The sequence below is a fragment of the Manis pentadactyla genome, chromosome 1 (genome assembly GCF_030020395.1).
Source record: "Manis pentadactyla isolate mManPen7 chromosome 1, mManPen7.hap1, whole genome shotgun sequence".
NCBI classification, from domain to species: domain Eukaryota; kingdom Metazoa; phylum Chordata; class Mammalia; order Pholidota; family Manidae; genus Manis; species Manis pentadactyla.
This window is the reverse complement of record NC_080019.1, coordinates 35,030,617-35,054,875: the sequence shown is the minus strand read 5'-3', so window position 1 is coordinate 35,054,875 and position 24,259 is coordinate 35,030,617. Positions and strand designations below refer to the sequence as shown.

The 24,259-nt window shown below is 32.3% G+C and overlaps 1 protein-coding gene across 1 annotated transcript in view; it reads left to right on the top strand.

The window, feature by feature from the left end:
- Positions 1-24,259, top strand: part of FSTL5 (follistatin like 5) — an 856,022-nt gene that overhangs the window by 721,638 nt on the left and 110,125 nt on the right. Inside the window, exons 11-12 of the mRNA XM_036892294.2 lie at positions 2,891-2,917; positions 19,041-19,159. Of these exons, the coding sequence (XP_036748189.2) occupies positions 2,891-2,917; positions 19,041-19,159 (146 nt within the window). The remainder of the gene's footprint in view (positions 1-2,890; positions 2,918-19,040; positions 19,160-24,259) is intronic.

The following is a 24,259-nucleotide window of genomic DNA, read 5'->3' as shown; positions in this document are numbered from 1 at the left end:
AAATTTTACCTGTATAATATTCATTTTCATGATCTAGGTGTAATATAGCTTTCCATCTAGCATATTTTAAGTGAATTTTACATTTAATTTACTATAACTTCCATATTTTATTAAAACATCTATGTATTATACTTTGGGCTGTTGTAAATAAAAATTATTGTATATTCTAATTCTTACATAAAAATATAGTTTTGGGGGATTGTTCTTGTGTCTTGTCACCTAACTGAACTATCTTTCTAACTTCATTTGTACTCTTAATTTAATCTTCTGTGACTCATTTTATCTTCATATTTTGATTATTTTATTGTCTCATTTACACTACTTAGACAATTTATATTTGTTTATTGGCGTAATAGATTATCTAGTTCATAAAAATTTCATTTTTAATGACAATCAGAATTCTCTATTTTGACTGTCAATATATTATTCTGGTGTTTGTTAATTATCACTAATATAAAATATTCCTCTACTTTTATTTTGCTACATCACTAAGATTATTTATATTATACTTAGTAATATGTGATGTACTTTATCATATTACATTTAATTATTTAAATTGCATTGATTATTCTCATTTGATATACTAATCAGTTATATTATCTTGATTCCTTAACTAAGCTTGTACTATATTATTCTTTCATTCCAAGAGGATTTCTTTTTTTGATCAAACTTTTAATACCCTTGTGAATTTTGCTTTAATTTTTTTTACAATTTTTTAATTATTGAAATTGTCCTTTAATTTCCTTTGCTCTGCTTCTATTTCATTATTGGCATCACTTTTGTTGACTTTATAAAATGTCTAGGAATTTTTCCATCTTGATCAATATTCTAACAGCATTTCATAAAATTGGAATTATATGATCCTTAGTAAAGTTAGTAAATATCATTGTAAACAACTTAGACCTCAAAAATATTTTGGGAAGAAACTGCTTTCTAGAATGTTTCAATCATTACTGTGGTCATTTATATTCAGTTTTTTTCTTTATGTTCAGTTTGGATTTTTATATTATCTTGGCTTTTTGTGAAATCCAGATTATCATGTTTATTGGCAAAAAATTCTACATTGATTTGAAATCATCGCCACAGTCAGTCCGTCCTTTTTCCCTTCTCTTCTTACCTCTCCTTGTCCTCCTTTACTCCCTCTAACTTTTCTTTTTCTCCCACCTTTTTCCCTCCCTCCCTCATCTATGTTGCTTCATAATGCATCCATTACGTCTATGCATTATCTTTGGCCAAAACTCTTTGGGTCCACATGTTGAATTCTCATTTTTGATGTTTCATATGAATTGTGGATATATTTTATTTAAACAAAATTTATTTATTGGAGAATTTGTTGGTTTAAACACTTCTTATACATTTTCATATTTGTTTTATTGTCTGAAATGTCTGAAATATGCTCTTGGAATTTCCTAGAGACTAGACAGAGACTTATATTTTCTAGTTTACTTTAGGACCACTCTTGAAAATCTTTCAAGGAAACTAGATGATGTGTTCCATGTGAATACCCCACCCTGTGCCCCACATTCCTTTATTAGCTTGGGTGATATTACTTACTTGAGCATCACCACACCAATGAAGCTGTTCCTCCACTGCCCAACCTCTGCCCCTCAGAGATGGTTATTCTGTCCTGTCTGTAGCCACTGAGATTGATATATGTTTCTTTGATTGTACTTCTCATATGGTTATAATTACTTGTAACCATATTAGAGAGAAGGTTCTGTTCTTTCCCAGGTGTACACTTCTCCTTGGAAATAAGATCTACCCTTATGTACTCCTTCCTGGCATACTATAGATGACAACAGTACCACAAACTGTCCAAAAGGAATGCATGCATCATGCATACATGTTTGAATGAACATTCTTAAAGAACTAAAACACCAAGAATCAACAAACAAAAATGCTTACCCTACAAAAATTTATTTTTAAAAAATATAGCAAGTGGAGAAAATGGCATGATCTGGGCCCTCAGTTTCCAATGAGGAGTGCTAGAAGCTCTGGCTCTGCTACATTCACTGAGGGATTCAGTTTCTTAAGAAGTGATTGTACTTTAATGTAATTAAAATATTAAGGAAGTGGTTAGAATGTATGATATTTTCCATTAGTTACATTTTCTTTTCACTTATATTACTTTGCTTTAAAAACATATGGAATTGGATAGCTTTGAATTGGGTAAGAAAGGCAGACACTTTCTTGAAAATATTTCTACTTGGTATTTTTCTTTATTTCTGTCTTACTATTTTAACTCTCTATTGATTCTGCACCTATTCAATATTTAATAAACCTATTGTCCAGAAACAACTTAATATGAAACATTATCATGAATTGAAATAAGCAAGATATGTTGATATATTTGATTCTGTGTGTTTTAAAAAGTGAAACCATATATTACTTAAAAATAGGCTACTTCTATGTTCAAAATCCTGTATTTACAAGAACTCTTCTTGCTCAGGAATATTGCACATTATGTAGTAATATAATATGTTGTGATTTTTAAACATCTTAAAATCATAACCTTTTCGATTAGTAACTTTTAACTATGCTGGCAAATGAATAAATAGTTTTAACTACCAATGCTTGTTTTAAAGATGTATTTCAACAAAATTAACTTTAATATCCCTTTCTTTTCAGCGATGTCTTAAATGTTCTTTGTTTATTAACAAAATCTTTATTCCAAAGAAGAATTGGCTATTTCAAGAGATGAACAGAACATTATTAGCTAGTACCAGCATTTTACTGTTTTGTTCATTTGATTTGTTGTATTCATTCTCTACTTTTATGTACATGTTCTATCCTAGAGTCTGTGACCTCTGTAATTGTTATTTATATTACTGCAACTGAAGTCCTCTTGACTAATTTTCTTTTTCTCCTTTTTCTTTTTAACATGCTACAGTAGCTAACATATTATGGAGAGAAGAAGGTACTGAATTTCATTATTTTTTTATATTCTGATTATTCTGCCTAATTTTAATAGATATATTGACCATCAGTTTTTATAATTACCTTATTTGCTGTTATTGTGTCCCTCAATATTTTTATTTGATTATAAAATCAGTATTCTTCTGTAAACTCTCTACCCTTAAAAATATTCATCACTCCTCACCATTATTGATACATAACCAGGAAGTCACATTATAATATATTGAAGGGCTTTAAGGAGTATAAAATTAAGTCAAATAAATGAAAGCATAATTAATTAAACATAATTAAATCCTGATTTATATTAAAGAAAAAACTTTATGAACACTGTAGCCTTATCAAAGGAATATATTATTTAAGAAAATGGGTTCTAAACTTGAAGAAACTGTTTTCAAATCCAGTCCCCACCAACTGTGCAATCTAGTGTCCTTTATGTCATTGTTTTTTAATCTCAAAAGTAAGGATAGTTGCTATTATTCAATAAGGCTGTTAGCAGTTCCTTATAGTCTACACTCAATAAGTTATATCTACTGTAACCTGTTATTGTTGATGTTTTTCTTTGTTACTTGCAAAGATTGGGAAAAATGTATTTGATTGGGTAACCTAATAGCCCAGGTGCATTAAAGTCTTATGAAAAAAATGTGTATAAGTCACAATTATACTGGTGGTAAGCAATGGTTAAAATTGTTACCTTCACGATCCATCCCAGACAAACATCCTTTCCCCAGTTATAGCTTCCTATATGAACTGGAGTTCTATGGCTGCCTGTGAGGGCACGTCTCATCAGTTCACGTACGGCTGGAATTGAGCCGTCTCAGTTTTGCTGGTAATAATGAGACACACCATCTTTTAATTTTTTGTTCCAGGTGTTTGCTATTCTCAAAACTTTGGTATAGCCTTTTTTTTACATTCTAGTTTACTAAAGAGGTTCTGGTTATAACTATACCTTCTCATTTTATTCCACTTAGATTTCACATTGAATGTACAAATTCAGTCATTACTGAAACTAGCTTTAACATACCTGTTAAACAACATTTCTTTACACTCTCTTGAGATCAAACAAATATTTCTCCAGGCACTTTAAATATTGATTTCATTTTACCATTGTAATGGGAAGAACAAAACCTGAGTAGTCATAATCGCTAGGAAAAACTGCATGAGTTATTTTACCTCTCTGAGCCAGATTTTTCCAATATAGTGCTTGAAATACAGGTGGCATTACCCTTGCAAATTTGCAATATGTAAATCTCCTTAAAATATGTGAAGCAACTCTTCCTTAAAATTTGATTTTGATAAAACCATGAACATTATGAGTTTATTAACATGTAACAGTGCTGCAGTATTCTTCATGCTACCCTTAAATGTATAAGATTTCAGGGTACCCTTAATGTATCCAAATTAGTTGAAATCACACTGAGATTCATTATATGACTATTTTTATCTATTTCAAATTCTTTTCTGTTAGTTTTTGAAAATGTGTATGTTCAATAGTTATTATACATCAGTAAGTCATGGGCTTACTCTTTGTGACTTTGACAGAGAATATGTGCTTGAAAAATAATAACTAGTATGTCTTGAAGATAATTTTAAGATATATAGAAGAAATTCTTTGAGTAAATTTTAAACCTTTTATTTCATATACAATTATCATCAAAGTCCTTTGTTGTTTCTTAGAATAAACATGATATAAAATAATATACTGGTGAAAATAACCTGCTCGATTTAGATTTACAGCATCTGTGTATGTTTACAATGCCTTGGCTATTGGCAAAGCGTTACAATTAGAAATGACTACATGGAATAATAGTAATGGTGGCCAGAATTAATAGACCAGCTTGGGGAATTACCGAACTCACACAGTATGTACAATTATTTCATAAAAAATAACTAAAATAAGAGCTAACTAATGATTCTAAAGCAAATTCTAACTCTATTTTTAAAAGATAGAATTATGGCACATATGCACAACATGTTTCTGAGACCCCTTCTTATTCCCACTCTAGCAGTGCTCTGTGCATGCCTGCTGCTCCACCCTGCCCAAGAGAAATTTATCCCAGACAGAGCCAGTTGAAGAATTTCAGACATCTTAATATTAATAATGGAAAAGAGTTGAAGTGATAATATCTCTCATAATGTCATTTTACTTATATGCAAGTGTTAAAACTATAAAATTTGGTTTAACTGAAAAAGTATCTTCTAAATATGAACATCAGAATGCAGCTTAGCCAGGACTTTGTAATCTAAATCAATTTTATTGAATTTAATATGTATTATCTCATGGATCACATGGGTATTTAAGCTTGAAACAGTTTCTATTTCTCTGGGTCCTACTTTCAGTTCTTTTCTAGTCATCATTGTGGTTTGCATGAGTGTAGAAAGTGTTAAAAAAGGAAATATTGACAAATTTATTGACAAGTATTTCAAAGAGTCTGTTAAATGTAAAGCTCTTTGAAAGCACTTAAGTACAGGAATAAGATCTAATATCATCCCTAAAGAAACTTTCAACCTCATAACTTAAAGGTTAAATGAGTTTTACTGATGATTTATTTTACCATGTGAGTTTAAAATACACATTAAAAGATTCAGTATAATTGGATTTCTTCTCCAATAACTTTGTGATCTTGTAATCAATTATAATCTAATAAAGTATTCCTAATGTTTATTTAGTGGACAACAGTTTGGGTATACATTATATCTCTAACTTAAAAATGAGTGTTTTAGTTTGTAAGCACTGAATTAAAGGAATTTAAACCATTTTATTCATTGCAGAACTAATCTGGACTTTTAAATATAATAACTTCAAATTTCAAGGAGAGATGTAGGGTGGTTCATTATATAACATAGTATTTTCTAAATTTATTATAACAGAATTATTTTGATTAACATCTGTAGAATCTTTATTGAATAGCAGCTACTTCAGGAAATACTGGCTTGATATAGCATCTAATTATTTAAAAGCCCCCAAAATGTTCTATATTTGTAAAAATTGAGTGTCCCTTCTAGTCGTATAAATATTTGTGAACCTATTCACACAAAATATGTTAGAGAAATGGTAAAAATAAGTCACTATATTAGTTGAACTTCTTAATATTAACCAACACAAGGTACAAATAGAAATTGCTGTGAGATTTTACAACAAAGATTACATGTTACATCATAATCTGATTAGCTTTGTGATCTATAATGTCACTGAAGGGGGTATGAAAAGAATATAGGAAGCAGGCCAGCTCTTAATCCTTCATCTTGAAATTATTCACATTTCATTGGCCAGACAGTCACACACCACAAGCGGGTTGGGAAATGTAGAAACTATGCCTACTTCATGAGCCTCCCTTACATTCATTTTTATAGAAAGACATGCTGAGGATCTCAGGACCAGATTAGTGCCTCATTATAATGCTGAAGAAATATTTAAAATAATAACGGAGAGTTTTCAGAGAGCAAGGCTTCTAAATGCATGAGACAAAAGGTCATAGCATTGCAGGAAGAGAGAGACCACGCCTTCTAATGGCTCGTACATCATGCCAATGAGACAATGATCAAGCTGTCAATATTTTTATTGGCCATTTCCCTACCTTGTCTGTTAACAACTAACATCAGCCTAACCTTTTCAGCATTTTCAAATATCTCATAAAAAAAAATTTTCAAATAAAAAATGATCTGACAAAATAGCTATTTGCACATGTAGGTGTATATACATGAAAATATAAATGGATTGATACATGTATACACATATAAAAATATATGTTCATTTATATAATTATGTATATGATTCCAACTAATATTAATTCTATATCAAGCAAATACTCTATTAGGTTAAACCTTTGCTATGCCAATTATTAAATATGAATTTAATTATGTAGATTTGCAATCAGTTTCCCTTGCAAATCGTTGGAAGTTCAGGAAATTCTAAACTGACTCAAAAAGGCTGGTTTTGACCGGTATATATAGTGGTCAGATAGTACCCGCTTCCTGGATTAATAGTGCCTAATAAAGTGCTTGACACACTCTCTTCCAAAAGGCTTTCTAGCAGGAATGAAAGAATATATCTTATTTTAGTGGAACACTTAATATAAAGATCTTGTTGAGGTGCAATGGTATGTTGTTGTTATGTATGTAAAAAGGTTTTAACTCTAAAGACAAAGATACAAAAAATGGGAAAATTCATGAACCAAAAATCTATCCCTGCTGAGTTATTCAAGGTGAGAAAATGTGATGTAGATCATCTATTCTTGCCTATATTTTTCTTTATCTAAAAATAGATTTCTATCTTTCAAAAAAATATATAAGTAGGTTTAGGATGATTTGGAATTGAAAAGAATGTCAACCAATGAAGGATTTGAACATAAATAGTTAGTGAATTATATTTGATTGGTTACTAAATCACTGTATCATAGAATTAAACTGCTATTGACCATAAGTTACTAATGGCATGACTAAACTAAGGCAATTTAAGTTAGAGAAAAGATAAACATCACTACAAAATTTATTTTGTTATTGACTTATTTCTCTAATAATCAGAAATTAACCAAATGTTATTATTCATATAAATTATTATATATATATATATATATATATATACACATTATATGCAATAAATAATATAATGGTGGTATCATGATACACTATTATTCTTCAGTAGCTGTCCTCAAAAGACTGAGACAGGAATGTGTATTTACATTCATTTTCTTTTCCAGTCCATTTCATGTATTGAAAGGTGCATTATTGATTACAAAATCTTCTGGGAAAGTCTTCTCTCCTCTCTATATTAAGTAATTCTTACTTATGTCCTCTCTATATTAAGAAAAACAAAGCAAAAAGAAAGCTCATGAGAAACAAATTATGGATCACTGTGGAGCCACTATATTCCATTAAATTAACAAAGTACATGTGTCTGTCTTTGCTAGGGGATGAAAAAAAAGCCTACACATATTCCCAAACTTTATTGCAGCTAGGGGAAAGCTTTTCCTGAAGTCAAGAACTTTTGTGATATACTGCAATATGAATCATTAATGAGGAGAGAATTTCAGTTGAAACATGTGATTATCAAACTTTTTGGTATGCAGAGCCCCTTTACGCTCTTCAATATTACTGAGAATGCAAAAAACTTTAGTTTATGTGGGTTAAATCTGTCTGCTTATATATACCACATTAGAAATTAAAACTAAGAAAAATCAAAAACATGTTTTTATTAATTCATTAAAAATAACCTTAGAAGCCCATTACCTGAAACCTTAAATAACACATTATTTTTAAAGATGTATTTCAAAACAACAATGAGGAGACTCACATTGTTTTACATTTTGCAGATCTGTTTGACATCTGGCTGAATAGAAAATTCTAGATTCACATTGAATTGTGATTTCACTCATAGCATCAATGTCATGCAGCATGTTGAAAACTGCACTTTACATTTGGAAGAATCTAATTCATGAGAATGAGAAAGAAATATGTAGATGACATCTATTACTATGAACATAGTTTTGACTTTGCAGACCCCCAGAAAGGATCAAATCTGAGAACTGCTTTACTAGAAAATCAAGTTGATCTTTTTTTATAAATTGAAGTATAGTTGATATACAATCTTATATTAGTTTCAAGTGTGCAACACATTGGTTCAATAGTTACCCATATCCTCCCCCCATTAATACAACTACTATGTGTCAACATATGTTGAAGATGTTACAGAATCATTGACTACATTCTCCATGCTATACTACTCTTCCTACACCCAACTTATATTGTGATTGTGAATTATTATGCCCCTTTATCTCCCTGCACCACAACCCATGGTAACCACCAGCACTTCTTAGTGTCTGTGAGTCTACTGCTGGATTTTTTCATTCGGTGTTCCTTTGTTTTTAGATTCCACAAATAAGTGAAATTATAGCATTTGTCTTTCTCTGCCTGGCTTATTTCACTAAGCATAATACCCTCTAGATACATCCATGTTTTTACAAATGACAGTATTTCCTTTTTATGGCTGAGTAATATTCCACTATGTGTATGTATCCATTCATCTACTGATGGGCACTGAGATTGCTTCCATATCTTGGTTATTGCAAATAATACAGCAATAAATAGAGGGGTGCATATATCATTTCATATCAGGGATTTTGTTTTCTTTGTGTAAATTCTCAGAACTGGAATTACTGGGTTAAATGGTATTTCTATTTTCAGTGTTTTGAAGAACCTCTATAATACTTTCCACAGTAGCTGCACCAATTGAAATTCCCAACACTGTAGGAGAGTTCCCTTTTTTCCACATCCTCACCAACACTTGTTATTTCTTGTCTTTTGGACAGTGGCCATTCTGACTGGTATGAGATGATATCTCATTGTGTTTTGATTTGCCTTTCCCTAATGATTAATGATGTGGAGCATCTTTTCATGTGTCTGTTAGCTATCTGTATTTCTTATTTGGAAAAATGTCTGTTCAGGTCCTCTGCCCATTTTTTAATTGGGTTATTTGTTTTGTTTTGGTTTTGGTTTTGAGATGTATGAATTTTATATATTTTGGATATTAACCCCTTATCAGATAAATCATTTATGAATATATTCTGCCATACTGTAGCTTGCCTTTTTGTTCTGTAGATGGTGTTCTTTGCTGTACAGAAACTTCTCAGTTTGATGTAGTCCCACGTGCTCATTTTTTAGTTTATTTTCCTTGTCTGAGGAGATGGGTACAGAAAAAAATCACTCATACTTATGTTTAAGAGATTTTGCCTATCTTTTCTTCTAAGAGATTTATGTTTTCATGTCTTACATTTGGGTCTTTAATACATTTCAAATTTACTTTTGTTTATGGAGTTAGGCAGTAACCCAGTTTCATTCTCTCGCATGTAGTTTCCAGTTTTCTCAGCACCTTATTGTACAGACTGCCTTTTATCCTTTGTATATTCATGACTCCTTTATCATATATTAATTGAACATGTATGTGTGGGCTTTTATCTGGGCTATTGTATCTATTTTGTTCCATTGATCTATGGTTCTGTTTTGTTTCAGTACCATATTGTTTTAATTACTGTTTCCTTGTAGTGTAGCTGAAAGTTAAGGAGTTTAACACTTTCAGCTTTGTTCTTTCTCAGGATTGCTTTGACTATTCAGGATCTTTTGTGGTTCCATATGAATTTTAGAACTATTTATTCTAGTTCATTGAAAAGTACTATTGGAATTTTTATAGGGATTGCATTGAATCTATAAATTGCTTTGGGCAGGATGGTCAGTTTGACACTATTAATTCTTACTATCCATGAACACAGGATAGATTTCCACTTATCTGGGTCTTCCTTAATTTCTCCCATGAGTGTCTTATAGTTTTCAGAGTATGTCTTTCACTTCCTTGGTTAGGTTTATTCCTAGGTATTTTATTCTTCTTGCTGCAATTATAAATGGAATTGTTTTCCTGAGTTCTCTTTCTGCTAGTTCATTGATACTATGTAGGAATGCAACAACTTTCTGTGTATTAATTTTATATCCTGCAACTTTGTTGAATCCATTTATGAGTTCTAATAGTTTTTTGGTGGAGTCTTTAAGGTTTTCTATGTATATCATCTGTAAATAGTATAGTTTTACTTCTTCCTTACCAATCTGGATGCCTTTTATCTCTGTATCTTGTCTGATTGCCATGGCTAGGACCTCCAGTACTACATTGAATAAAGTGGTAAGTACGGACATCCTTGTCTTGTTCCTGATCTTGGAGGAAAAGCCATTATGTTAGCTGTGGGTTTGTCATATATGGCCTTTAATAGGTTGAGGTACATACCCTCTGTGCTCATTTTGTTGAGAGTTTTTATCATGAATGGATATTGAATTTTGTCAAATACTTTTTCAGCATGAGATGATCATGTGGTCCTTATCCTTTTGTATGTTAATGTGGTATATGATATTGATTGATTTACAAAACTTATACCATCCTTGCATCCTTGGAATAAACACTACTTGGTTGTGATGGATGATCCTTTTGATATATTTTTGAATTCAGTTTGCTAATATTTTGTTGAGGATTTTTGCATCTATGCTCATCAGGGATATTGCTCTAAGTTTACTTTTTTTGTAGTGTCTTTGCCTGGTATTGGTAAGAGTGAAGCTGTCCTCATAGAATGAGTTTAGAAGTATTCTCTCTTCTTCTGACTTTTGGAATACTTTAAGAAGGATGGGTTTAGCTCTTCTTTAAATGTTTGGTAGAATTCAGCTGTGAAACTATCTGGTCCTGGTATCTAATTTGTTTGAAGTTTTTTATTATGAGTTCAATTTCATTGCTGGTAATTGATCTGTTCAGATTTTTTGTTTCTTCCTGGGTCAGTCTTGGAAGTTGTATTTTTCTAGGAAGTTGTCCATTTCTTCTAGGTTGTCCAATTTATTGGCATATAATTTTTCATAGTGTTCTCTAACAATTCTTTGTATTTCTGTGGTGTCTGTTTTGATTATTCCTTCTTCATTTCTGATTTTGTTTATTTGTGTACTCTCTCTTTTTTTCTTGATAAATCTGGCTAAGGGTTTATCTACTATTTTTATTAAGGAGCAAGCTCTTAGTTACATTATTTTTTTCTGTTGTTTGATTCTTCTCTATATTATTTATTTCTGCTCTAATGTTTATTATGTCCCTCATTTTACCAACTTTGGGTTTCATTCATTTTGCATTTTCTAGTATCTTCATGTGTTAGACTGTTTTGGTATATACTCCTCTTAGGGAAGCCTTTGTGGCATCCATACGTATTGGACTGTTGTACTTTTGTTTTGATTTTTCTCCATGTATTGCTTGATTTCTTCTTTAATTTGGTCATTGATTCATTGATTCTTTAGATGCATGTTGTTTAGCCTCCATGTGTTGTAGGCTTTTTTGTTTTCTTTTTTTATTTCTAGTTTCATATCACTGTGGTCTGAAAGGTTGCTTGATACAATTTCAATCTTTTTGAATCTATTAAGGCTCCTTTTGTGGCCTAGTATGTGATCTATTCTGGAAAATGTTCCTTGTACACATGAGCAGAATGTGTATCCTGCTGCTTTTGAGTGGAATGCTCTATAAGTATCTGTTAAATCCATCTAATCTAGTGTATTGTTTAGTGCCTCTGTTTCCTTACTGATTTTCTGTCTAGCCGATCTGTCTATTGATGTGAGTGGTGTCTTAAATTCTCCTAAAATGAATGTGTTACAGTCTATTTTCCCCTTTAATTCTGTTAGTACTTGTTTTACACATTTAGGTGCTCTGACACTGGGTGCATAGATATTTATAATGGTTATAGCCTCTGGTTTGACTTCTTATCATTATGTAATGTCACTCTTTGTCTAGTGTTACTTTTTAAAAAACCTATTTGTCTGATACAAGTACTGCCACTTCTGTTTTTTGCACCCTATTGTTTTCATGAAATATCTTCTTTCATCCCATCACTTTTGGTCTGTGTATGTCTTTGGAGCTGAAATGAATCTAGTGTAGGCAGCATATAGATGGTTCTTATTTCTTTATCCATTCTGCCATTTTATATCTTCTGTTTGGTACATTCAGTCCATTTACATTGAAGATAATTATTGATAGATATGTACTTATTGACATTTTATTAATTGTTTTTGGATTATTTTTATAGCTCCTCTCTGTTACTTTCTTCCTCTCTTATACTTGTTTCTTATTATTTGATGGTTTTCTTTAGTGTTGTGGTTGGATTTCTCTTTTTAATATTTTGTGTATCTATTATTGGCTTAATCTTGCTTATTGGCTTAATCTTGCTTTTACCAAAGGTTCAAGGATAGCTTCTTGACTATATAACAGTCTATGTTAAGTTTCTGATTACTCTATTTCAAATGCAATTTAAAGTATGATTTTTCTTCTTCTTCCTCCTCCACTACATATTAGATGTCATCATATGCACTTTTTGTGTATACCTTGATTGATTTTCTGTTTTGTTGGTTTTGTTATTTTTGTTTTAATTTCAAACTTGCTTGATAATTAATTGGTCTACTAGTTTTTACTTTGGTTTTATTTGCACTGGTGAAAACTCTTTAGCCTTAGGAAAATTTTCATCTACACAGTTCCTTTAACATATCCTGTAATGCTGGTTTAGTTATAAATTCTTTGAACCTTCTTTTATGTGCAACTTGTTTAATCCCTGCTTCAAATTTAAATGATAATCTTGCTAGGTAGAGGACTCTTGGTTGAACATCCTTCTGTTTCAGTACATTAAATATTTCATGTACTTCTGTCCTGAAAAGTTTCTCCTGAGAAGTCTGCTGATAGCCTAATGGGGTTTCCCTTATAAGTAATCTTTTTCTCTCACTGGCTGCCTTCAATACTCTCTCCTTATCCTTAATATTTGCCATTTTAATTAGTATATGTTTTGGTGTTGTCTTCCTGCAGTTCCTTTTTTAAGGGCTCTCCGTGCTTTCATGACCAGAGTGTCAATTTCCTTCCCCAGATTGGGGAAGTTTTCAACATTTATTCAAAGAGAATCCATTTGTCTCTCTCTTCTCCTTCTGGTACCCCTATTATGCAAATATTGTCTCATTTGGATTGGTCAAACAGCTTTCTTATCATTCTTTCATTCCTAGGTATCCTTTTTTCTCTCTGTTCCTCAGCTTTATTGTGTTCCTGTCCTCTAACTTCCATCTCTTTGATTGTCTCCTTCACTTGCAGCACTCTATTTTTCATTCCCTCCATTGTATGTTTCATTTCAGTTACTGTATGCTTCAGCTCTTGTATCTCTTTGTTGAAGTCTTCTGAGATATTTAACACATTTCTGTAGATCAGTGAGCATTTTTATGACTTTTACTTTGAAATCTTTATGAAGATCGGTGATCTCCATTTCATTTAGCCCTCTTTCTCATGTCCTATCCTGTAGATCTGTTTGGAACATATTTCTCTGTCTCCTCATTTTGTCAGGTTTCTTGTGTTTCTTTCTTTGTATTAGATGGATCTGCTGTGCTTCCTTGTCTGGAGAGTAATGGTTTTGTGAGGAAGGCATTCTGTGGTGCCCAGAAGCTCAGGACTCTCTTTCTTTTCCAGTGTCTGGTTCTCCCTTGCTGTGGAGCCCTAGTTGCTGTTGGTGTGCAGTGGGTGGGATCACCTTTCTATCTGTCAGCTGTAGTGGTTTATCTTGACCTGATGAGGTTTATCTCAATTTGCCTTTGCTGGCCTTCTGTGATCAGAGCAGGGGCTTCTGCTGGGAATGCTGTGGGTAGGGCAACCCCTGCAATGGCAGGGTTACAGGGTTAATGGGGTGGGTGGAGCCACTGAGCAGCTCTGAGGCAGGGTTGGACAACAAAACTAGGCTTGGATACTTGCAGGGAGGAAGGAGCTCTCAAAGGTGGCTCCTGCAGGCCCCTCCCCAGTTGGGGATGAAACAGGGCCAAGAAAGCCAAGAGAGTTTCTCTCTGCCTGCCAGGCAGCAAAGTCTGATGCTGCTGTTGGGCAGAGTGGGTTGATATGTTGGCAGTGCAAACAAGGAAGTGCCTCGCAGCTGAGTTTCCAGTGAGGGGGATGGAGTTTCTGGAGCTCCCAATAGTTCCAAACCTGTTGGGTCGTAGAAGGGTGGGAAAGGTATTGTGCACCTGCCCTTTCTCCTGAGGATAGAGCTCTATCCAGCTCTTGCCTCTTTAGCACTCTTCCCACCGCTGGGAAGTCTTTCAAACTGCTGTCTCTGCTTTGGATCTTAGTGGGACCAGTGGACAATGCCTGTCTTTTACAAGTGACAGGAGTCTCAGCTTCCCAGAATATTCCAGCTGTCCCTGTTGTCCAACCTTGCTAATCACCAGAACCCAATGCTGTGTGGACTCATGTTCCCAGAGCAGATCTCCAGGGCCAAGTGTGCAGTGATCCTGGTTACCCACCGCCTCCCTATTTTGTTCCTTTTCTTCCTTCCTGTGGTTTGGGAAGGGGAAAAGGCTTGGGCCCCACTCAGGCATGGCTATGCCACTTTACCCTTCTCTGTGTGGTCTTCTCTTCTTCTCCAGGTGCAGGTGGTCTGTTCTGCAGTCTTCAGGTCATTTTCAGGTTTAGTTGTATTTGCTGTAGTTGCTTTCTTGGTGTGTTTGTGGGAGGAGGCTTCTGACTTGTCTTCCTACTCAGCCATTTTTACCCCTTAAACTGATCTTTTAGCTTGATCATGGATTCATAAAATTTGATGTCATAAAGAAATGAAATGTAGTAGGATATATCACAGTATAGATTTGAGGAAAACATGAGTAACATAATAAATTTTTGATTATATACAGTTTAACATTTGTTTTCTTTTCCACTAATGTTTGAAAGAAGAGATGTTAATCATAAAAATAGTGACATTTACCATTTCTTGAAGTCTATGTACCAGTCACTCTGTTAAGTGTTTACCTTTCTCCATCTCATTTAATTCTTACAACAGCTGTATAATATATATATAATTATTACCTCCAAATCTGAGATATGGAAATTATGACATATACTGAACAACTTTCTTGTGGTGTAACAGTAAGTTCTAAAGCCGTGATTTGCCTCTGAGCTGTCTGAATCCAGAGAATGGAGTTCTTCTCTCTTTGCTATTTTCTATCCTCCTCCACCAAAAAATTGGTTAGGACAAAAGGACATAAAAACTTAATAGTTATAATGAATATACATTAATATGTTATTCCTTCCTTTCTTTACTAATGAAGCTAGTGAAATCCCAAATGAAAATCTGCATGTGTTTTTAATTTCCAACATCTGATTTATATTATTCTGTGCCTATATATTTATAACAAATACAAATATGTATAATATTATAACAGCAAATTTGAAAAGAAACACAACTGCCTCATATATTCAGATCATAAATTTTGCTGCTATAACCTACAGAAAACTTGATAGCAAAATATATCTAACAAAAAACAAATGGAAAATATACCTTTTGTGGGTGGAGAGTGAAGCAATTCATAGATGGCTCTAAAGGTATAGGTAAAGTTTTCTTTCATAGTAAAGTGATTGATACATAATTGTTCATCTTACAATTAGTATTTTAATTAACATATTTATATGTGGTATTTGGTTGCCATTACTATATCATAAATACCGAGGAGTTATATTCCCACTGAAAACAATAAAATACAAAAACTAAACTTTTTGATATCTGTATTTCTTCAGTAACTTGTAACCTGGGAAGTAGTTTATGCTTTGCAAAAATACTAATGCATAATTCATATTTTAAAAATTAAGAAAATGCTTTTAGATTAAAAAGAGTGATTTGAATGGATTAAGTGGGTTTTAGAGGAAACTACTGCTCAGATATGTCATCAGTGCAATAATACATTGGAATCCCACTGGTGTACAAAATATAGTAAATAACATAGTAAAAGCATTCATAGGAACAAGGGCAAAAATATTTCAAGAAAATTTGTAAACAACCTTGTCTGAGAGTAGTTATCATGTTCAAACACATTCAAAACCTCATGTGGAGCCAAATTTTATAGCAACAGAAGGAGGGCTGGTCATGTTCTTTGAAAAAGTTAATACCTTTGTACTAATCATCAAACATAGTATGTATTCGACACAACTGCAAAACACACATTATGACTTGGTTCTGTTCAAAAATTTCAAAATTCAGTAATATGAAATTGATAGTTGTCAAAATGTTAATCTTATATTAACATTAATGTTATGTTAATGCATATATGGAAGCTTGCTCATACAAATAAACTTTTTTTGCATAAAAGCTGATTTTCCTGGTTTGTCCTTTGAGCAGGGAATTTTTATTCCTTTACTAACAAATATAATTATAAATAATTGCTGACAGCTACTAAATTTTATTTTATGAAAAATATGACTACTTTAGTTCTTGTCATTTCTGCTACTGTTCAAGAATATCCCATCATAATGGAGTGGTCTCTGGAATTATATTGCGTAATTAGCAGACAAAGATTGCATGTATTAAATATAAGTACCATAAAATATTTATAAAATATTAAGATGTGTCAAAACAACATCAAGTCACTTAAAATGCATATGTGTTATTAGAAATAACTTCATGTGTTCATGTGGTAAAATAAAATTATAAACACTATGTAAAAACACCAATAAATTCATAGTCATGTTTGAATAAATTTTCCCTTAAATAATAAGAATTGATGGATACATGCTAAATAGGCAAAACTGGTGACTTTTTGATTAACTAGAAACATATTTAAAAAGAATTAATATGGCTTATGTTGAATAAACAAATATATTTACAAATTAATACATGCCTACTGTGGGCCTCAGGTTTGATACACCTTGCTCATGTTCTCAATTGAAATAAAAATCATGCTTGGGAAATTCTTTGTGTTTAAATAAATTATCTTGCTTTTTATAGATGCTTTTAGAACTTAAACATTTTAAGCAACAATTGTTCGGCTTTCCAAACTACCAAGATTTCAATATGACTACTTATGTAGTCATTTTTTTTAAATTGAAGTATCATTGATATACAATGTTGTGTTGGTTTCAAATATAAAACACAGTGGTTCAACAGTTACCCATATAATTAAATCCTTGCCCCCTCTTGTGTGGTTACTATCTATCAATATAGAAATATGTTAAAGAATCACTGACTATGTTCCTGTGCTGTACTTTTATCCACGTAAACAACTTATACTGTGATTATGAATTATTGTGCCCCTTTATCCCCCTCACCTACACGAACACCCACCCCAGCCCCTCCTCCTTGGTAACCACTAGTCACTTCTTGATGTCTATGAGACTACTGCCTTTTTGTTCCTTCTGTTTTGCTTTGTTTTTGTATTCCACAAATAAGTTAAATTATATGGTATTTGTCTTTTTCTGCCTGGTTTATTTTACTGAGCATAATACTGTCTAGATCCATCCATATTGTTGCAAATGGCAGAATTTATTTTCTTTTTAAGGCTGAATAATATTCCATTGTGTATATGTACCACATCTTCTTTATCCATTGATCTATTGATGGACACTTGGTTGCCTCTATATCTGGGCATTTGCAAATAGTGCAGCAATAAACATGGGGGTCCATATATCTTTTTAGATCAGGGATTTTGTAAATGCTGGCAAGGATGTAGAGAAACGGGAATCCTCTTACACTGTTGGTGGGAATGTAAATTGCTGCAACTGCTGTGGAAAGCAATAGGGATGTTCCTCAAAAAACTAAAAATAGAAGTACCATTTGACCCAGTAATTCCACTCCTAGGAATTTACTACTCAATCTTTTTAAAAACATGTGCTATCATGGAATTATGTGCCATATAGTTACACTGAATAAATATTATTATGAAAGTTTGTACAACTGGGTAAGGGAGCTACTTGGGGAGGATCAGAGAAGGAAGGACTGCATATCCTTAGGTCTGGACATGTTGTGACAAAACTGAAACAAATGAAAGAAAGAACAGGTATGCAAGCATCTGAAAAGGCTGCCAGGTGCAGCCTCACATAACTCAAACTGCATTCCAGCGTCTAATTTGTAGTGTCCTGCACCCACTAAGTATGGGTTTATAAAGTGAGATGAATTTCTGAAATTCCACACAGCCAGATCTCTAGTGTGAAATAATTAAAAGTATGAATTAAATCATTAGACTGAGATTTTCCAAGACCTTAAATTAATTCAAATTTTAAAGCATAGAAAGAGAGTCAAATTTTGCTGGTATAAAAACTGATAAGTAGAACCTCTGTGTAGGATTATATATACAAAAATTATTTCAGGAAAATATATAGTCCCCCAAATCCTGGGGCTTGGTCTTTTGTTTCTAAACATTTTCATGTAAACTAAATTCCTACAAAGAATGAAATTTCATTTTCCCTAGGGAACACTAATAAAACATAGAATAAATATGATTCTTCAAAAGGTATTTTTATTCCTTAACACTCAAATTCCATGGGGAAGATATCAGACATAATCTAGATATCAAAGAGTTTATCATACCCACTTGTAATTATTTTAAAATATATGAAACATGTACTGAATCACCGAATTGCAGATCAGGGAGAATAAAGTAGAATATCTGTGTAATATCACAAAGTTGCTTGGGCGTATGGTAAAGGTCCCATATGGTTTGCTTTATTAACATTACACAACTTCACAAAATGATCTCCTGCCAGCAATATGAAGAGCACTGAGTTTGGCTTGTAAAGGTTTCTGATAATTTTATTTTGAACTTTTGAACATGTTTTTATTCCTAAGGTCTGGGAATTGGGAACATGTTCTACGTTTTTTATGAAGATGGAATCAAAGTGATACAACCCATAGAATGTGAATTCCAGCGGCACATTAAGCCCAGTGAAAAGCTCCTTGGATTTCAGGCAAGTATCTGAAAGATTCTTTTGCAGTTTGATGCAATAATTTTGTTAAGTAGAATTATGTTGTAGAAATACAATAACATCTATACATATATGAGATGTGGTGGGAAGAAAATATCTAAACTATGGTATTAACTATGATTCTATGCAGGTTTTGTATTTGAGGAGGAAAGTACTATATTGTATATTAATATATATTACATTTTCCTAATTACCTGTTTGTAAGAATAAAGGCAATAGAAGTGAAATTTGAAGAATGAACATATAATTTCACCTCCTTAATTTAAAATCTCTCCCATTTTGGTAGGCAATAGTTACTTTAACAAAATGGAAGAAAAGAGCCTATTAGCAATTCGATGAGAAATTGGGATATATCTGATGCTTTAAATGTTGATTCCCTTGTATTCTTCATCTCATTTTTCATAGAGTCTCAGTGGAATAAATAGTTTAATTTATATGGGAAAATACCAATTTGTTTATTTACTTACCTGTACCTTACCATTCTCAGAAAGATTTCTTTTATGTAAAATATTGGTGCAGCATTCAGAAAATGAAAGAACATCTGATAAAATGGATATGGATTATACATATGAGGGACTGACTTTTTGCAAAATAATAAATTACAATAATTTTAGTATTGCCATGGCTGTATATCTCTCCACACAAATGTGTATATACCAAGATATATAATATTAAAGGTGCCTGTGTTACCTACATGTTAACACACAAGTTCAGACATACATCCAACACCCAAAATGAGATAAAATATTGGAAGACCTCATAATGAAACCCTCTCTTGATACTCATTTTTAAAGTTGGCATGTCCATGAGATATGAGTAAAATAAATGTTTAATACCATAATTTAGATCCTTTACTTTCACCTTCTATTTCCAGCCTACCAGTAGCCAGTGTTGTTGTCATATATTGACATATGGAGACAACAGTTTACCCCTTAAAGTCATGCCCTAGAATGAGAAAAAGAAAAAAAAATTATGTGAGAATGAGCTAAGATAGGCCAGCTTCTTTCCAGATAATCTGTGGGGTATAGCAATTTAATTGACCTCTTCTTTTAAATGAGGGAAATAATTTAATTCAGTATGTCTATGATTGTTTAAAACAAAGGAAACAATTTTTAATTTAAAAATATTTTAGTTATAGCCTAAATTACTGAATAGAATTATTACTACTTTTGCTGTTATAATTTAATAAGTGCAAAAACATTTTAAACTGCTCATGTCATTTTGTTTTGTTTTATAACTACATAATATCAGTACTAAATCCATTTTGAATAAAGTGGTGTGTGTAAAAAAACACACATAATAAAAATGTAAATACTCTGTCCATGTTGTTGCAAATGGTAAGATTTGTTTTCTTCTTATGGCTGCTAGAGGGTATTATGCTCAGTGAAATAAGCCACGCAGAGAAAGACAAGTATTAAATGATTTCACTCATCTGTGGAGTATAAGAACAAAGCAACAACTGAAGGAACAAAACAGCAGCAGACTCACAGAACCTAAGAATGGACTAACAGTTACCAAAGGGAAAGGGACTGGGGAGGATGGGTGGGAAGGGAGGGATAAGGGGAAAAAGGGGCATTACGGTTTGCACACATAATGTAGGGTGGAGCACACAGGAAAAGCAGTATAGCACAGAGAAGACAAGTAGTGATTCTATAGCATGTTACTACACTGATGGACAGTGACTGTAATGGGGTATGTGGTGGGGACTTGATAATGGGGGGAATCTAGTAACCACAATGTTGCTCATATAATTATATATTAATGATACCAAAATTTAAAAAATGTAAATACTTGCTTCTGATAAAGCAAGTCATTCAACTTTTTACCACATTCATATTTGGTAAAAACATTATGGGTAGGAAAGCTGGAATAACATGCAGGAATAAGAAATGCGGCATCAAATGATTAAATCAGAGCAAAATAATTTTACAGGACAGTTTCTCTTTGATTCCTGTAGAACCAGCAGTTTTGTAGCTGTCACAGATGTATTGGATAAATCACAGAATTTTAAACTTCAGTTACTAATAAGATAATCTGTGAAACCCATACTTTTCATCACAAAAAGTGTCATCTCATGAGTTTGATTTGCAAATTTAGAGGCATTTCTTTGTGTATTACATGTGTGCTATTCCAGGGTATCAAGTTTACTCAACTCTTAAAGAATGTGCTTTTTCAGTGTTTTTTAATGACTTGGTATGAGTTAATTTAGCTCTGTATGAGTGGAATTTAATGCTTAAAAAGAAGCAAAAATGATGTGACAATTTTGTGATGTGTCTGGATAATAGGGATGTGAAGTTTACTCACCTGAATTTCTCTCTTTAAACTCTGAATATTTGGAGGCCTTCATAAAACAACTAAAGTAGGAACTATATAGAATTACTTGTATTTATCTCTATATATATCTGAGTATATATAGTGAGAAGTTATATGCACATATATATATAAATAATCTATGATTTTCTACAAGAATTTAAATGTTGAAGAGGGAGTAGAAACCAAATACAGGGATGACAGCTTCAACCCATTTCCTTCACCGTGAGACATGTGCATTGGAGCAGTGACAAAGCAGGGATAATTTATTATTAGGAACTAATTCACTGTATCAGATTTTCCAAGTCATACCCTTGGAAATCTTATAGTTTCTAACCCATAGGATTATACTAGAAATGCATACCGCAAAATGAAAAGAAATATAATAAAAAGTTAGCATTCTTATGTTACATAAAACAAAAATTTATAAAAAAATCTCTACTCTAATGGTCAGAATAAACAAAATGAATATGAAAAATCAGATTTATATTTTTTAATTTGTGACATTTCTAATGGCTTGAATGTTGAAATTAAAATAAATTTCAGTTAACCAATATACTTTTTAAAGGCAAACAATAATATACAGAATGGTGAATTGGCTATAGTTATGTCCTGCTTGTAACTGGTAAATGCAGACTATAGAGGCATTCATTTATACCAAAAATAGAAAGACATAGTTCTTATGTAATTATTATATTCCATGTATGTGAAATAAAGGCTAGGGTACATTAACTTTTATTTTATATTGCTCTTTTATTTTTTATTCTTTAATGTGAGATGAGTTTCAATAATTGGAATATTTATATACAGACACTTTCATGATTCATAAGTATACAGTGGTAGAAATAAAAATTATGTTAGTCATTGAGAGAGTAAAAGTTGAACAAATAATTATTTTATGAAACTTTTTTGTATTCTGTTTAAATGAAAGATGTGATTTTCAGAGTGTATAAGCTATTTGGTGCAAAGTCCACTAGATTTAAATTTCTAATTATAAAATAGTTTCATAAGAAAATTGTTGAGTATTATGTAAGGGGAAAACTTTTCTTCAGATAAACAGAACCAATAGGATTAAAATCTTTATCTGTGTCTGTATCTGTATTTGTTTTTTTTATGAAATTGGCACAGGTGATGGCAGGTGGGGTGGCAAGTCTGAAATCTTTACGGCAGGCCAGCCAGCAGGAAATTCAGATAAGAGAGATGATGTTGCAGTCTGGAGCCCAAAATCTGCAAGATAGGTCAGCAGACCAGAAATTCAGACACAAGTGTGAACTGTAGTCTTGAGTGTAAAATGCATGTGGGTTGAAAACTCAAGTAAATTTCTATGTGGAAATCTAGAGGCAGGATTCCTTTTGAGGAAACCTCATTGTTAAATCTTAAGTCCTTCAACTGATTCGATGAGGCCCACTCACATTATGGAGGGTGACCTGTTTATTTAAAGCAAATTAATTGTAAATGTTAATCACGTCCACAGACACCTTCACAATAACATTGAGACTCATGCTTGACCAAACTGGGCATAATAACATAACCATAGACTAGTGGACATATAAGTTAGCCATAATATTTTACTCTCTCTTTCAGTCAAGGACCTTGTTTAATTAGATTCTATTCCCAGCATGCTTACAACAGTGCCTTACGCATGGCAGGTTTTTATTAAATAAATTCAGTAAAGTTCCATTGCTTAGAACCTTGGGCTATTTATTCCTCTATGGATTCTCTAAATTTAAAGATGTGTACATCTGATTTCCTCCTCACCTTAATATTTCTCCTTACTTTACAATTCTCATAAAACAGTGTTCTTCTTTTAATGTGTTTGTGAAAAATGTTTCACAGAATAATTTATCATTGAAGTTTTTCAGGGTAAATATGACCTCATGGGTCTATTAATTCAAGATCACATAGTCAAAATGTACTGTGCAGATGCTCTGTGTAAGATAGTTTGGAATTCTATTAGAGAGAAAAAGCCAGTTCATCAGGATTTTAGGAGATAAATCTCTTGAGTGCAAGAAGTAGTAATGAGTCTTCTGGAATCATTTTTTTTCCCATAAAAAATGTATTAAACATAGTATTTTTCAAAGTCACTGCTGATATTAAGAGAATAGCAGGATAATCCCAATATAACTCATTCATCATTAGTGTTCAAATAAAAACTGACATATTTAAAATATAGAAACTTCCATCAAATCTCTCAGAAGATGCTATTTGCTTGCTCTAAATAAAAACTCAATTTTCCTTCGATGTCAAATTACATCAGACCTCAGTGTTTGAGTTGGTGAGGATTCATACAACATACTTTTAGTTATATTTTCATCTCCTTTTTTTCCCCTTTTTTGTTATGTTGCCTTACTAGACAGGCTTCTTGTTTCTTATCCTAATTGTATACATGATTTCATCTTGTCATCTACAGTAAGAACTTTAAGCAGATAGAATTCTATTCCAGACTTATGAATTCGGAACTCAAACTGAAATAGGTTTGGGAAAATATTTAAATTATAGGTCCAAAGATGGAGGGCTTTTCCAAGGTTACCAACTTTTTCCACCTTTCTGGTTTTCAACTATTTTGTCATCCTTATCTATCACTCTTTTAATCTTTAATTCTTCTTAATTCAATTGCATCTATGTTTGCTTATAGATCTAGCTGCTGTTCATCACACAATACCTTAGTGTCACTTAATTTTTCATGGAGATTAGAAGAACTTATAAGAAATTATACATTTATCATAATATATATGAATATATATATATACATATATGTCAATATATATATCA